The following is an 18,083-nucleotide window of genomic DNA, read 5'->3' as shown; positions in this document are numbered from 1 at the left end:
GGTAAGACCTAGGATTTACCATATCAGTGTTGGTAAAAGCCCGAAGTAAACTAGTAAGATTTAACATTTCGGGCTTTTACCGATCGGCATCGGTAAAACATAGGTTTTACCGGTAAATCCTAGGTTTTTCCGTACTTCGGGCTTTTACAGTAACATATATAATAAGTGGTTCGGACGTTTGTATTTTAGTTTGTATTTTATTTTGGATAGTTCCATTTCATAACTTTGACGATAAAGAGGAAAACCCACCTCACCCCGTAGTGCCTCGTATTTGGGATGAGAGGGTTTTTCATACAAAGGTGATTTTGGAAGATTGTTGGATCGATTTTTTTTATTATGAATATTACTATAGCTCCATTTTAAATTGGAATACATTTTTTTTGTAACAGTAGCCTTAAAAACCCACGTCACCCCCCTCTCAATCCTTCTCTCCCCATTCTTAACCCATAGCTCCCCGCGAAACCTACTCACCCCGTTTTACGGTACTTACTTTAACGCAATCTATACACATAAAAGGTAAATAGACCACGACCTTTTATTCGGACTCAAAATCAAAAACCGGATGAGCAAAAGAGGAAAAATTTGGTACAAGTCAGCTCTGATTCAAAGTGACGTAGACACGCAAGTAGGTATGTATCTTGAGTCATGGTTGGTTAATTTTTATGGATCGCGTGACTCATTTGGTAAGTGTTTTATTCCTTTGCTCTTGGAAAATTTACTTAAAATCATCATAGGGTCTGTGTGGAAAGAGAAGAGTCGTGGAATGTATGGGCTTCCCTACATTTCACAACTCTTCTCTTTCCGCACAGACTCTACTGACTTTGGTACCTACCAAGTAAGTGTACTCAAATGTGGTTCTGGTTGATTAAAATCTTTATGACACGCTTTGATGTATTCTAATTTTTAATGCGCAATCTGCAACAATTTCTCAGTGCCAAAAGTTTCCTTTGTCACCCTTAATTGACGTCATAGCTTCGATTACCACACTTAATAATAATGTATGGATAGCAATGTTAATTTCACCCAATAGCCTAGTTAATTTTAGATTCCATCAACTCTCAATAGTCTTTACATCCTGGCGGTTGTTGCCTCTGCGTGCGTCCCATGACAAGGGCAAAGGCAGCATCCGCTCTGTGTACCCCTTACATCTCATTAAAGTGTCAAAAGGGCCTCTACGTGTTTGCACACCCCTCCCAAATGTCCGGAACACCCTTATTCTGTGATGGGTAGACATAGTGTAGGTATGGGAAAATAACAAGATTTCAGATTTGGCGACTTTGAACTTGTGGACTAGTAGGTACGTGGACGGATTGGACTTAAAGTAAAGTGATACGGATTGGACTTAAAGTAAAGTGATACGGATTGGACATCTGACACGAACGAAAAAAACACCCGTTTTCACAATTTCAATGTTTCTGTACCACTACCACTAGATTTGATATAGACATATTCACTCACGTCTAAGTAACTTACTTTCTATGCATCTCGCTCGTACTCGCATATTAATGCAAGCGAGATGTATAGAAAGTAATTTACGTAGACGCGAGCTAATATGTCAGTGTCAAAACTGGTGGTAGCCGTACTGGTTTACACGTGTGTTACGTTAATTTGGTATACTCATGTTCATGTAGCCCCCACTTCATTATCGGTTATCACTGTCACTTGTCACTCACGCCTTGCTCACGCCTATATAACGACCCTTTAATGTTTTACCTCCCTTACACACGTCCGAAGGTCACAATGCCAAGGCTTCTCAGCGCACGCACGAGCGAACACTTATAACATTTTTTACTTAAGCCATGGCATCTTCTCCTCATTTAATTTCAAGATTTAGAAAGCATGTGTTTGTGTGTGCATATGGACCTGAAACTCTATGTAGTTGTTTACCTAATAATAAGGTCTAAGAGAAACTGCTTATTGACATGGAAGAAATTCCATATGTAGCGATGGTTTAAAAAACAGACAAGTGCGAGTCGGACTCGCCCACCGAGGGTTCCGTACTTTTTATTATCTGTTGTTATCGCGGCAGCGGAAATACATCATCTGTGAAACTTTCAACTGTCTATTAAGCTATCACGGTTAACGAGATACAGCCGGTGACAGACAGATAGACAAACGGACAGTGGAGTCTTAGTAATAGGGTCCCGTTTTTACCCTTTGGATACGGAACCCTAAAAATTGTTCTCCACTTTACTGTGAATTAAGAAAGATTTTTTTTCACAATCCATTTTTTGTTTCTAATAATGGACACTGAGCTAAGCCAAGGACTCACAGACGGATAGACACTTGACTATGGACATGGACCCCAAAAACACTTGGCAATTAAACGAATCCAATCCCCACAATCGACTTTAACCCTTCCTTTGTTACAAGATCATGTATGTACGTACCTCGAGCAACTTTAAATAACATAATTTAACCCTCCCATGGCTGCATGGCGATACGTCCTGAATATTGAGTTAAGCTTATGAACCTCTAAGGTATGATGGAGGTTATTAATGTGAAGATGTGCCCTTCTTTGATACCACAGGTAACTATCGAATCCTGTTTTTTGGACAAAAGAAAATGGTTCCATCGTGTGGATATCCATCTATCCACACACAATGTCTGCTTTGATATCAAACAATATGTTATGATTTATGAAAACGTCAGCTCGACTTCAGTTTTGACATTGGAAATGTCTTTTCGTTCGCTCCAGTATACGGTCCGATTTCACGAAAAAGTGCGATCCCCTTATATCTCGGAAAGTTGTGAAGATATGATATTAAAAAATAGGCTCAAAAGACGCATAATCACGAGAGCTGTAAGGTGCAAAAATAATTATTCGAGAAAGTCAAAAACAAAAAAAGTTATGGTCGAAATAGTGAAAATAATTTTTTTTTTTTCCGAATTTTTGATTTTGGTGCTCGATAATTTGGAAACGAAGAACGATATCAAAAAATTGAGAAAAACGGCTCTGGACAATTTAGTCAGCTACAATTTGAGCCTAAAACAAAGACGATCGGGTTAAGGGTTTGCCCTGTAGCCTAACCTTAAAATAGTCAAAAAGTCAGAACGACATTTTTCACAGGACATTTATGACTTCCTGTTTCGCAGAGTTCGTTATCGGTGTTTGTTGTGAATTATCGGGATTATGACGGCAGAATAACACTTGCACTGCGTGGGCTTTTAAAATCGCTGCAGATTTTTCTTGGTCTAACTCTATCTATCCTGTTTGAGACGGGCGTAGATAACGCACTATTCGACAATCTATGCATTCTTGTGGTGGTGGAAATAGAAATAGAGATAGAAATAGAAATAGAGATAGAAATAGAAATAGAGATAGAAATAGAGGCAGAGGCAGAGGCAGAGGCAGAGGCAGAGGCAGAGGCAGAGGCAGAGGCAGAGGCAGAGGCAGAGGCAGAGGCAGAGGCAGAGGCAGAGGCAGAGGCAGAGGCAGAGGGAGAGGGAGAGGGAGAGGGAGAGGGAGAGGGAGAGGGAGAGGGAGAGGGAGAGGGAGAGGGAGAGGGAGAGGGAGAGGGAGAGGGAGAGGGAGAGGGAGAGGGAGAGGGAGAGGGAGAGGGAGAGGGAGAGGGAGAGGGAGAGGGAGAGGGAGAGGGAGAGGGAGAGGGAGAGGGAGAGGGAGAGGGAGAGGGAGAGGGAGAGGGAGAGGGAGAGGGAGAGGGAGAGGGAGAGGGAGAGGGAGAGGGAGAGGGAGAGGGAGAGGGAGAGGGAGAGGGAGAGGGAGAGGGAGAGGGAGAGGGAGAGGGAGAGGGAGAGGGAGAGGGAGAGGGAGAGGGAGAGGGAGAGGGAGAGGGAGAGGGAGAGGGAGAGGGAGAGGGAGAGGGAGAGGGAGAGGGAGAGGGAGAGGGAGAGGGAGAGGGAGAGGGAGAGGGAGAGGGAGAGGGAGAGGGAGAGGGAGAGGGAGAGGGAGAGGGAGAGGGAGAGGGAGAGGGAGAGGGAGAGGGAGAGGGAGAGGGAGAGGGAGAGGGAGAGGGAGAGGGAGAGGGAGAGGGAGAGGGAGAGGGAGAGGGAGAGGGAGAGGGAGAGGGAGAGGGAGAGGGAGAGGGAGAGGGAGAGGGAGAGGGAGAGGGAGAGGGAGAGGGAGAGGGAGAGGGAGAGGGAGAGGGAGAGGGAGAGGGAGAGGGAGAGGGAGAGGGAGAGGGAGAGGGAGAGGGAGAGGGAGAGGGAGAGGGAGAGGGAGAGGGAGAGGGAGAGGGAGAGGGAGAGGGAGAGGGAGAGGGAGAGGGAGAGGGAGAGGGAGAGGGAGTAAGCACACGCTGTTTTGGTCATCGGACTCGTCTCGATGAGCACTTAGGAGAGTAGTACCCAAGATAGAGCTGATGCTGAACCCTGGCTGTACCTAAAGGAACTCAGGTTTGTTGCAACATAGGCACACGCTGTTTTGGTCATCCGACTCGTCTTGATGAGCACTTAGGACAGTAGTACCCAAGATAGAGCTGATGCTGAACCCTGGTTGTACCTAGCGGAACTCAGGTTTGGTGCAACATAGGCACACGCTGTTTTGGACACCCGATTCGTCATGATGAGCACATGGTAGAGCATTACCCAATATAGCTGATGCTGAACCCTGGTAGTACCTATTGGAACTCAGGTTTGGTGCAACATAGACAAACGCTGTTATGGTCATCTCTCGTCGCGTCAAACTGCTGTCAAGAAAATTTCATATCTTGCAGCCTCCTTGCAGCAAATGGGCCGCTGCCGATCACCACTTCTCGAGTTGACTACGGATTTGCCGTGTAATCATTTTCTTGTACTTTGAACATTAATATATCCTGCTTATTAATCGAAAAATGAAATATGTACCTATACTTATGCCGGATGCGCCACGGCGACAATTATTCAAACTTGGATACGCGTGTGGAAATTTTGCAATTTGTTTGTTCACATGCGTTATGTCCAGGATACTTGTGTTAGTCTAAGAATATAGTTATTTGTACAACAAGAGATCAAAGTTTGATATTTCTTCGAGTGCTTATTTTGAGTCCCGTGCAAGCGAAAGATTCTATAATAGATTCACGAGCGTAGCGAGTGAATCTAATTTAGAATCTTGAGCGTAGTAAGGGATTCAAAAGCGCACGAGATGTAAATAACTTTGATCTCGTGTAGTACACAAAGTTTTTCACCCTAAGCAGTGAGAACATACCTAGAGGGACAGAGATAATAGACCCCAAGTATATCGAACTTGTATTAGACCCCGCATGTTGAAATGACTATAAAGGTCACTTGAATGTCATTTTGTCTCACTCAGTGAGCAAAATGCGATTTTGCTCACTGAGTGAGACAAAATGACTCAGTGAGCAAAATCGCATTTTGCTCACTGTTTTTAAGAAGCAAAGTACCCTTGTTCGAGCTGCTGAGGTGAAAAAATAATTATCATTCAACGTTGTAGTTTTATTTTGTAACTTTTTCCTTATCCAGACTTTCTCGTCGCTCAGCGACAATATTTTTTCGAATTCCGTAGATTCATTTCCAATGTGCTCGATAGTCGTGTGAGGCACGAAATCTGTGAATTTTTTTAAAGAAATTTCTCCTTTTTTTATTAAAGTCGATTAAGAATAGAAGTCCATGGAGATATCACTGATAAAAATCGGTTTAAAAGTTGTACTATACGATGGCACAATAACAGAAAATTAACCATCATAACCCTCTCCGTCTTCGGGTAAAGAAGCGTCTATTTACATAGTGTGACGATTACACAATAAACAGTGCGATGCAAACTAACTATAGTTGAATTATCGAGAAGATGGAATTGCATTTGTAGTGGTTGTATGCTGATAGTACAAGAAAATAGAAAATTCAAATATAGAATGCCTGTAAACAAACAATACTACTACATATGCAATTCCACGCTCTCGATGATTCAACTTATATAGTTGAATTATCGAGAAGATGGAATTGCATTTGTAGTGGTTGTATGCTGATAGTACAAGAAAATAGAAAATTCAAATATAGAATGCCTGTAAACAAACAATACTACTACATATGCAATTCCACGCTCTCGATGATTCAACTATACCCGCCGACCGCACTGCGTTGATGGTCGTCGGCGGGGCGGGTGCTGAATACATGAGTATTAACTTATTTTTCCTATATCTATGAGTACTAATTACTGTGTTTCATTTAACCACCCAGTACACAACGGAGCCTAGACGTCACATATCTTAATTACACAACCACTCGTAGATACAAGCTTTTACTATGTTGCTATTGCACTTCGTGAGCTCATTGTTTGCTGGATCGATACCGCAAATATTGGCGAAGAAGTTCTATTTCCACGTGCACATGTCTTCGTGTTGACTTAATGGCTGGATTAGCTTTACATGAATCACGTGGCCCTGAGGGACATGTGAGGTTCAGAAGTAGTCAGCAGATTATTTTATTTATTTATTTTATTTTAGTACATGGAAAACCAACAGCGCTATATATATCCAGAAATTACAATAGAATCACAGAGCCAATTATAGGTTCTCTTCATTATAATGCGAAAAGTTTTTTGTGTAGTTGTGTTTTTAGGGTTCCGTACCAAAAAGATACAAAGGAATCCTTATGGTGCGACTCTGTTTGCCCGTCCGTCTGTCACATTGCTAAATATTTCGAGAACCACTTATTTTTTATGTGACAACTGTCTATCTGTCTACTCCGGGTAAGGCTGCCGCCGCAGGTCGCTTATGAAAAGCGGATATCGTACTCACTTATCGGGTTTGAGGTATTCATCGCTCAGCCGCGAGTTGTGAAATAATCGTTTGGCTTTTTTATTCGTAATTAATCCCTCTGTCAAATAAATATAATTTAATTCAAGTGCATTTATACATTTTAAACCATGTATCTAGGGACAATTAGCTAGTAGCAATATTAATAATTATTAGTGCCTAGATCAGGTAGTTCGGTAACCTACATACACATGCATTTACAAGTGTATGTAAATTAAGTTGGTCAGTCAGAGCCGTGACAATAAATCAAGTTTAGAGGTAAAGTTGGAACGGGCAAAGTGTGCGCGAGCTCAATTTCGAGAGAGCTGTGTCTGGACTAGAATACAAAGTGTAACATTTCATGCAAATTGAGGAAACTGTCGGGATCGGGAATGCTGCGCAGTAAACGAATGTCATTTATCATTTTACAACTGTCATCCGGTTTTAGGTAGGTACTAACCTGTGCATAAATGTATAAGGCCCACTTGCACCATCCCAATAACCCGGAGTTAAGCGGTTAAACCGTTAACCTAGTGTCAAATTGTACTGGTAACCATGGTTACTCCAGGTTTAACCGGTTAACCTCGGGTTAGTAGAATGGTGCCTAATGGTACTTCAATTATTTATTCGATTTCTAAATGTGTCGCTTAATTTCAAACTCGGGTAAATCCATTCGACCCTCTCAGCAAATATCTAACTTTTCTTAATAAGGTGCAAGGGGGCAATTTCGACTATTCGACTGGGGGGCTGTTCGAATCGAAATATCTTCCATGTTTTACATTATTAACTAGAGTCACACATAACACACGCAACACATCTTTTTCGCTATGGGACTCTACTAGTTAATAATGTAAAACATGGAAGATATTTCGACCGAGTTGAAATTATCCCGCAGTCGAAATGGCCCCCCTGCACCTTAGCAAAATCGCATAATCTGACAGATGGATTTACCCGACTTCGCAATTCAAATGTACTTATAGGTATGTACCTACATTGATGATTTTGTTGAAGTCTATAGAAAGTTCACATTTTTGCCGATAAGGTCAATGTGGCGAAGACCAACATACTTATATACGATTTTTGGGTTGGAGTGGTTTTAGATAGGGCAAGAACTCTTGTAGGTAAACACCTACAAGAGTCAGACACTCGGAAAGGAAGATGTTTCGCTCTTTCTACACTACCGACCTTCTGTGAGTGAAGTAAGTATGTGTACCTACAAACGCAAGAGTTAAAAGAAAAGAAAGAGCTTGTAGACGGTCTTCCCACTTTGAAAATGTATTACAATATTACAACATTTAGTGCGGCAAGTCAAGCCGCTGGCGGTGAACGCCGCATACTGTACTTGGTTATCGTTTCAACAATCCCTTGATTATGAAAAAGAAGCCCAAAGCGTTTAATTTGAGCGTTTGGCACGTACGTTGTAATGTTACTGCAATATAACAAGATTTTGAAATAATACATTACAAGCACACGTTACGAATTCATCAGCTTAAAACCAACAAAGATACGCTAAGAATTCTAAATCTTCTTAAGTAGAAATATGAGTAGGTACATTGTAGACACGGCACCGCCAGACATATTGTCTGTCTGACCATAAAGTTCCTTGCCCTGTACTGTAATCCTATCACGTGAATACGTGGAATAAAAACTACTTTTCGTCCGTTACAAACTTTAATAAAAAAAACTGAATCTGTTTGCCCCTGCCTTAAACTTATCAAAAGAATATTTTCTTTTATTAAGAATAGTAATTTTGATTGGAATAAAAAATTTCCTGATTTTAGTTACCCACTTTGGTACCTGCCGGCCTAGCCAAGGTGACAATCGCTATCGCTTCGACAAAGAAACGCTGTTTCTCTATCACTCTTCCATATTAGTGCGACAGTGACAGTTGCGTTTCGTACTACGGAGCGTAAGCGATTGGCATGTTGGCTACGCGGCTAGGGTTACCAGATGCCAGGAATTTTCCTGACATGTCAGGAATTTTGGCCGTTTGTCAGGAATGCGGCCGGAATACGAAAATGTCAGGAATTTGAGTGAATTAGCAGACTATTCTAATTTACATACATAAATCCAAACCAACTTAAAATAATATACTATCTGATTCGAAGTTTCAGACACGTCAATTAATAGATTTAGAAACGATACGGATTAGTGTGTCAGTGTCAAAGTTGTTTGAAGAAACGTCACATTTGAAACTGACATATGTAATCCATATCGTTTCTAGATCTATTAACAGACGTATCTTAAAATTCGAATCGGGCCGATAAACAATGTATCAAGCATACATAGATATCGCTTACGGCTAGAAGTCCTTCTTTGTTGGTTTAAGGTGACAGTTCATTTCCAACGACAGCTGCACTACTGTTCATTTTACTATAGAAATTGACAATAACACCGACGCGTTCAGTACCAGTAGTGCAGCTGCGGTCAGAAATGGAATGTTACCATTAAGGTTATCTTTCGAACAGTAACATTTAAACAATAAATATAAAAAGGGCGCTTTTTAATCATTCCTTCTTTGTGATCGTATCCGACATCCGATATCGGATAAGACAATATGAAAACGCTCTAATCCTAACAGAATATAATAAACAGGGTTTCTCTACGTAATTACCTGTTCCTCAAGTTTTATGTGTAAACAAACTTGAATAACTTAACTTTACAGATTCTCTTATTTAGATGTTATTCGTAAAGAAGTCGTAAAAGTTTTAGTACTTTTAGTAACCTGAACGCGAAATTCTTAACTTTATGTCCACGATTTCGAACTTCAGCTGAAATAGTACTGAGAATATTAGATGTAGAATACCTACCTACTCTAATGAACTTAATGTTTCGGTTACGCTTTGTCTGTACTTATTAGTGGGTACTGTCGATTCTAGTTTCATCATTAATCATTACACTTAAATACGAAACCTAATTTAAGCAGATACAACATAATATAAGTACATTTATAATTTATAACAATGTGCCCTAGGAACTCGGACGTATAATAAACTAGCGACCCGCCCCGGTTTCGCACGGGTTGACAAAACCTTCCCGCAAGAATCACTCTATTGATAGGTGAAAACCGCATGAAAATCCGTTCAGGAGTTTTTGAGTTTATCGCGAACAAACACACAAACAGACAGACGCGGCGGGAGACTTTGTTTGATAATGTGTAGTGATAGTGAAGAGACAAAAGGGAGTTATTTATTCTACACCGTGTTTTTTTGATTTCCGTTAATTTCAAGGGTGCATTCCTGAGCTTAAATCAAGTAACTTTCTCAAAGACACCGATATTCTAATTAACTCCATTTCGGAGATAATCCATAATTTATTTTTTTCCTATAAGGCCTCTACAAGCGTGTACACTTGCCTTAGGGCCGGCTTACATATTGATTAGTGTTTAGAATGAGTTCATACATTTGCTACTAAACTTAAGTACAATCTCGGTCGATTGATGTACGAAATGACATTGATATGTCACAGATTTCAATTGTTTGGTTGAGTTAAATGTAATGCCCGTGTTACAACAACGCTATATGCTACATTTAATTACTTTTTAAACAAAAAAAAAAAACAAAAAAGAAAACAAAAAAAATTTTTTTTTTTTAAATTAACTATGCCATTTAGTTCTTATAAACGTACTTAACTATACCCCGAAGTCTATGCCTAGAAAATAAAGTAACAGGAAGTGTTTCCCTTTAAAACAGTTCAGTATAACGGTTTCTCTATCATACAAAGCTTCATATAAGTTCATCCTTTAAACATCGTCGCACGATGCACATGCAAGCGCCTACACAAAACAAATGAGCAAAGATTTCCAATTACGACACGTAGCTTATCGCGCGCCGGCAGGCGCTCGCAACGAACTAAAAAGGTTCGCGGCCTCGCACGTCTAGGAGTATTATATGAGATACGGTAGCTGGTTGGGTTGTATTCTAACTGGAAATTAACTATTGTTTATATACAGATAATAATCCTTAAAAGGGTCATTCTTCAGATGTGTGCCTGCGTCTAAACTCCGTGAAATCCTACTAAATGTATGAAAAGTTTGATGGAGTTGAGGCTGACAGCAGTCATATAATTTGAGAACGACCCAAAGATATTCTACTGTCCTGCTCTGCGCTTACTTATCATAAATTATACTTAATAATAATTCTTAGTATTGTACTATTGATATCAAAATAATATTAAGTGATGAAATAATCAACAATGACACAACCACCTCAACTCTATGTTTTGAGATTTATGTAATCTGATTAACGTTTTTGCCTGAGAAGTCGACAGAACAAAGCACACTTTAAAGGTCTTGCTCTTGACAATTTGAAGAGCTTTAAACCAGTTTCTCTAGAGACAATGTAGAGATTCCCAAGAGCTTTAGACTAACTTAACCGTCTCCTGTACAACCGAGCTCCAAACCCATTGTTATCCACGCTAGCGAACAGGGGCGTTATTCCGATGGCCTAACAAGAAGGAGCGAGTTGGTGATGTGAACCAGTACGGATATGATGATCGTTGTTGTCTACGTGACAGCGTGATAAAACGGTGTCCGTCACTTTCTATCCCGCGGAGTTAAAAAGTGATAGTTATTTTATCACGTGGATAAAGCGATCCATAACCTGCAGAATAAGGACCTCTAACTCAACTTTATGTCCAAACTCATTAATTTTGTTGAGGCGCGCAATCATATGTCACCTGAAAGACTTCTACTACTTAACTGGACATAGGTATCTATTTATTTATTCAACATTTATTGCACATAAGAAAAAATCTTGCTGTAGGCACAAAAGGCGGACACTTAAATTTATATTTTCCTAAGTGTCTTCTTAGGGTGGAATCACATCTATCAGCATCGAGCCGCATTTTATATATGAGAAATTGCTCGTTAGTATGAAGATGCGTACGCATGCTTTCAGCTTTCCGATGCGTACGCATCTTCATACTAACGAGCGATTTCACATTTATAAAATGCGGCTCGATGCTGATAGATGTCCCACCCTTACGCTACCCTGTTCCCCACAATAAAGACGACATCGTAGGTCCACGTTTTTGGGGACAAGCCTTACTTTAACTGCGTTCTCCAATTGACACAACTAAAGAACCTTCGTGTTCTAGCGGTCATCAATTCTACACATAATTGCCGGTTTGACAACTATGTTAAAGATCTTGGCCTCTTGCTTACAGTATGTACTGTTATTGTACAGGAGCAATCGAGTTAACGTTAGCGTGTATAGTAAAAACGTATGTGAATGGTACGAGTTAATAAAATAGTTTCTAAGGTAACGGCTGTAAGGCACTATACAATTTCTCCATACAATTTTTTACGGTCTCGCTAACGAGTAACGAGTTAGTCATCTCACGGTAAGGGTCCAGTAGACTACCTTGTTTCGAATAGTAACCGAATTCGAGGTCATGTTCAGTGGACAACTCGATCCGCCGGCCCTCGCGCGACCAATACGAACACGAACTGGATTTTGCTCTCAACTCCAGGAGATAAGGACGAACAATCACAACAATAACCTGGTTTCCCGCCCTTCATCTGTTTTCTTTCCCTCTACAGCTTCAAAAGGGATAAGGAGCAAACAGTACAGTCGCCATCAGATATACCTATCGGAGCGGCTGAGGTGCTCAAAAATATCTGAACACGCACTCTAAAGCAACTTGGCCGCTCCGATATATCTGATGCTGACTGTCGGCTCGATTCGGGAAATGAATTAGAGATTCATTAGATATGAAATAGTAAAGATATTATGTGACGTTCCACGGAAAAAGGTACCTTATGGCTGCTGGCGCCGCGATTCGGATAATTAATTAGAGATTCACTAGATATGAAATAGTAAAGTTAATATATCTTTACTATATCGTATCTAGTTATCTCTAATTCATTTCCCGAATCGCGCCGTGTACCTACCTATTTACCTTAGGTACTGGGTTTCTTAGGGAAAAACTTGTAGCAAATATTATTTTCCTTCAGGATTGTTTTCCTTTCGAATAACGAAAAGTGGAAGATAATCTATCTCCAGTATACTAAACCCTTTACAGACAAGACTGAAAAAAATCTTCAATTCAAGCCTCATCGCCAATCTATGTATAGTCCTGAAAATACTGTACATGAAAAAAAAAAAACCGGACAAGTGCGAGTCGGACTCGCCCACCGAGGGTTCCGTACTTTTTAGTATTTGTTGTTATAGCGGCAACAGAAATACATCATCTGTGAAAATTTCAACTGTCTATAGCTATCACGGTTCATGAGATACAGCCTGGTGATACGGACGGCCGGACGGACGGACAGCGGAGTCTTAGTAATAGGGTCCCGTTTTTACCCTTTGGGTACGGAACCCTAAAAACAAGCATAGGGTGGTCTTTTTTTAATTCCTTGCCCTATATTATAAAGAATGATTTCATGTGTGTCTGCTTTGTGTCTATATAAGCAGATCATATTTAACCAAACTTTATAAAATTATTGAGATTCTACTGTAGTTGGTGTCAATATAATATCCCTAGTTTTTAGTTACACGAATTACCGTTACACCTTACCTAATAATAATTACCTGTCGTTATATTTTTCACGTTATTTTATTTTCGGTTCGAAATGTACATGGCTGAGTTTAGCAGAACAGTGCAAACAAAAATGTGCAAATGCATGAATATTCAACAGACATTGCATGTTACAACCTCCCGAGCGATTGAACAAAACGGTTATAGTCGACGGCAAAAAAGTGTACCGACGTTCAGATTTTCATTTTAATTATGTGCATACAGTCAGCAACAAAAGTTGCTAAGCGGGCGAGGTGTCCAAAATAACCTTGACACGCTCTTATGCTCTTAATAATAAAGTCGCGTCTAGATCATTTTGAACACCTCATCCGCTTAGCAACTTCTGCTGCTGACTGTACCTAATACACAACTTTTCGTTGCTGCAGACTGCCGAAAATGTAAAAATTCCCTATGAAATCTGTTAAAACTAAACTAAGCATTTTTTTGGTTATTTTATTTTTTACATTTTTTTATTATAAAATATGACCTAACATTATGATAGAGTTAGACCGAGGTAAGTCTGCAACGATTTTGATAGCACACGCAGTGCAAGTGTTATTTATACGTCATAATTCATAGAAGTTTGACGTTTACAATAACATTTGCACTGCGTGAGCTACCTAACTAAATCGTTGCAGACTTGTCTTGGTCTACCTTATCAAGTGTGTATTAGTTGATGAAACGGGTATAACATAAAATGGTGTAAAAAATACAATAGGTACCTAAATGAAATGGTTGTTAGTCCAAAACATGCAAAATTAGAGTTTTCCTTGCCGTACCGTCCCATGTATATCTTAGACCGGTACCGTAGGTTTCAAAAAACCAATCGGTACGGAATTCGAACCCGCGACCTGCGATTTTGAAAAATTTGAAGTAGCGCGCTACTTTTACCGTAGTTACTAACGCTTGGGTTTTCTTTTGAATAAGTTAGTTTAAAATATTACTCGTACATTTTTTCACAGACACCTCGCTGAGTGACGTTAAACACAGTTAGCCTCAGTTCATCAATGACCTGAACAAACTTTGTTAAATGGGGCATCCACTACTTTCCCATTGGAAAAAGGTGCTAAGCCATATTTGAGTAATTCTAAGTAAAAGGGGCCTTGATGTTTAGGTGCTTATGTCGTAAAGTGGTCTATTTATATTGGACCTGTGTTAAAAAAGGCGTAAGCGCCTACTCCGTTACGGTTCCTTTTTGTAAGAATGACGCATTTAAACTCCGTAGAGTTAGAACCTTTTTAGAAACTTGGTTAGCTGAATAGGTGTCCGCTTAGATATTTATTGACAGTGGGTAAGTGTACTTTTAGAGCTCGATACTTTTATTATTATATGTATGTAGTTTGATATTCATCCTAGCTTTAACATCTAATTTTTTCAACATTTTTCGTAGTAATGTTTTTTTATATTATTAATCAAGTTTCTTATTTTACCTCTACCTATATATGTACCTACTCTAAGTTCAACATACAAATCTTACGACGTGATTCGGAAAATGTATTAGCACTAGATATGAAATAGTAAAGATATGTGACGTTCCACGGCAAAAGGTACCATTGCCCCGGCTAAATATTGGAGCGGCGTTAATAATAGCGTAAGCGCCAGCCGCCGTAAGGTACCTTTTGCCGTGGAACGTCACATATCTTTACTATTTCATATCTAGTGAATCTCTAATTCATTTCCCGAATCGCGCCGTTACACTTTTTTAAAATTGGTGGTCGGTCCTTAGCACGTCAAATAAAAGTTTAATTTTCATATTTTAAATTTTGATGGGATTAAGAAAACTCATCAACAAACCTGCAAATGAAACTTGTTCTCCGCGTTGTGAGGCCCGAGGCCGAGGGCGAGGCCCATGTAGGCTATCGTGAGGGCCGCAGACATGGCGAGGGCTATGGAGCGTGCTATGGGCATCATTGTGTGTACCATCTGCAACAAAAAGAGAAGTTGGCAATGTACCGTAAAATGGGGTGAGTAGGGTTCGCGGGGAGAGTTGCGTTATGAATGGGGTGAGATGGGATTTTAAGGCTACTGCTACAAAAATAATGTATTCCAATTTAAAATGGAGCTATAGTAATACTCATAATAAAAAAAAAACGTTCCAACAATCTTCCAAAATCACCTTTGTATGAAACCCAACTCACCCCAAATACGAGGGACTACGGGGTGAGGTGGGATTTCCTGTTTATCGTCAAAGTTATGAAATGGAACTACCCAAAATAAAATAAAAACTAAAATACAAACGTCCGGAACACTTATTATATATGTCGCAGTCAAAAGTGTGAACTGGTCAAAAGAACATTTAACCGACAAAAACAGGCAAAACTGCTTTTGACTGAGCATGTTGGTCAAAAGTAGTTTTACCTGAAAATCATTGGTTAATAGTAATTGTGTTGTGACTGTTACTATCAGTCAAAAGTACTCGCAGAAATAGGTAGGTTAGGGTTATTTTTTTTGCTACGCCCTAAAAACGAAACTGTTCCCAGAGATAGGTAGGTTAGGATTATTATTTTTTTTGCTACGCCCTAAAAACGAAACTGCTGCCAGAAATAGGTATGATTTTCAGGTAAAACTACTTTTGACCAACTTGCTCAGTCAAAAGCAGTTTTGCCTGTTTTTGTCGGTTAAAAGTTCTTTTGACCAGTTCACACTTTTGACTGCAACATATACACCATCTAGTTTGCATATGTAAAAATAAAATGTTGTCGAGGTTTGAATGTCAGTTTTGGACCTACTCACCCCATTTTACGGTACTGATAATTTGTGGTAGTTCTAATACCTTTTAACTTTATTTTAATGTTTTTCCAATCGTCCAAACTCGAAGTATGAATTGATTTTTAAGCGACTGCCATAAGACCATCCAACCCCTCTGAGTTGACCAGGACTAGGGGTTAATCCACCTCACAATGTTTACTAGAACAAAGATCAACTAGTAAATATCAAATTATATTTCACAAGTTCCAAGAAACTCGTTGGTACGAGCCGAGAGTTTAGAAGCTACGTCAGATGTCCCCGGGACGATCAGGATCACGATTGTTAAGCAGACGTAATTATGTAAGTATAAGGTACAGGATTTGAATCAATTCATTAATTTTTCTAGAGCTTCAAGCCTGCCTAGTGAGAACGAAACAATAATAAGCAATTCGGATTGCACATAGAGAAACAATCAATCGCTTTTAATCGAGCTAAATACAATTGACAATGGTTTCAATCCGGGTTACAATTGCAGTTAATCGTTTCGGAGCCGCATGAAAAACGCTACAACGGGGAATGCTAAGCCACTAAGCTACGTGCAGGCCACGTGCATTAAATCTAGTCTTTGTTCGTGCCTGAAATCCACAGTTGTGTCAGACACAAGCCTCTCAAACACACAAAGCTTAACCGTTCGTTTGTTGCAACAGGGAATAGGTTTCTATACTAAATTCACGTGGCAAAGCAACAAGATTGATTTTCTCTGCAATTCGTTACTAAATTCATGTAGCAAAGCAACCGCGAGGAAGCCAGTTTCTATCCACGGTTAAATCCTTATGTACTCGTACAAGTACACAGAGCTATCCGACCGCTATGTATATAAGGCGGCAGAGGTGGTTAGATATATCTGCTATTGACTATACGCGAAAGCCAGAGTCACCTTAACAATTTTTAGGGTTCCGTACCTCAAGAGGAAAAAACAGAATCCTTATATCACTCGTGTTTCTGTCTGTCTGTCTGTCCATCTGTCAAAGCCTATTTTCTCCGAAACTACTGGACCAATTAAGTTGAAATTTGGCACACATATTTTTCAAACTATATCGTGTTACATATCAAATGAAAGAGCTCATTGTAAGAATCTCAAATATATTTTTTTATAATTTTGGATAAATAGTTTAGCAGTTATTCAAGAAAATAGGCAAAAACTTACCATTCCCCCCCCCCCCCCGTTATCTCCGAAACAACTGGGTCTAAAATTTTGAAAAAAAAAACACAAAATAGTTGACAAGTCAAGCGTGAGTCGGACTTAATGTACGGAACCCTTGGAACGCGAGTCCGACTCGCACTTGGCCGGTTTTTTTAATCTCTATTTAATTATATGGTGACTCTGGCAACATTCGTAAAAGTTAAAAGTTTTATACAACTTTTAACTTTAAACAAATATCGTGCATCTGCATCTACGCTCTTAATTTAATTGTTAAGAGTGTTTAAGATGGGTGTGTAATGATCCGTATAACAATTTTTGATATACATATTTTCAAAAGATATAACAACAAAATAACTATTTTCATGGGGTATAATGTTTAATCGATATAAAAGCTATTCGATATAAGGTTTACTGGATATAATGAATATTTGTTATAAGTATTTATGGTATAATGTATTTAAATGTATAAAAATTAGTTGAGGTTATAATAAAAAATGTCGGTTCTGGCGCTTCGCCGGCCGCTACCGCGGCACGCTCGCTTCGCTCGCTCGGCTCGCGCGCTGTAGGGTCGCAGTTCTACCTACCACTCCTCCTCGCTTCGCTCGTCGTCGTACCTAACTGAGACCTGCCTTAAGTTCGAATACGTAGGTTGTTATAATAGTAGTAAATATTACAAATTATACCAGTACTACATTATGCCAACTGAGCGTTATATCGAACATAATTATATCACATATACGTTATACGCTGTTAATATTAGAGTAGAAGTTGTTATATTACAAGTTTATTATACTTGACGATAGTTAGACTCTCTAAGAATATACCATGTATTGTTATAGCAAAAGTGCATTATGTCCTTCAATAGTTATATCGACTAAAAATACTTATATCAAAAGTTGTTATATGGACCGTTACGCACCCGTTTAAGATACGATTGACCCGCTGAAGAAGGAATCCCGATAAATCGAAAACATGCGGAT

General features: G+C 39.6%; 1 protein-coding gene across 3 annotated transcripts in view; it reads right to left on the bottom strand.

Moving 5' to 3' along the window:
* LOC134795289 (adenylate cyclase type 2) overlaps positions 1–18,083 on the bottom strand; it is a 288,583-nt gene that overhangs the window by 156,385 nt on the left and 114,115 nt on the right. For all 3 annotated transcript variants that reach the window (XM_063767091.1, XM_063767092.1, XM_063767093.1), the window contains one exon: positions 15,006–15,134. In XM_063767091.1, the coding sequence (XP_063623161.1) occupies positions 15,006–15,134 (129 nt within the window). The remainder of the gene's footprint in view (positions 1–15,005; positions 15,135–18,083) is intronic.

This window comes from Cydia splendana, chromosome 12 (assembly GCF_910591565.1).
Source record: "Cydia splendana chromosome 12, ilCydSple1.2, whole genome shotgun sequence".
In the NCBI taxonomy this organism is placed as follows: Eukaryota; Metazoa; Arthropoda; class Insecta; order Lepidoptera; family Tortricidae; genus Cydia; species Cydia splendana.
The sequence above is the reverse complement of the archived record's forward strand: the minus strand, read 5'-3'. Positions and strand labels throughout refer to the sequence as shown.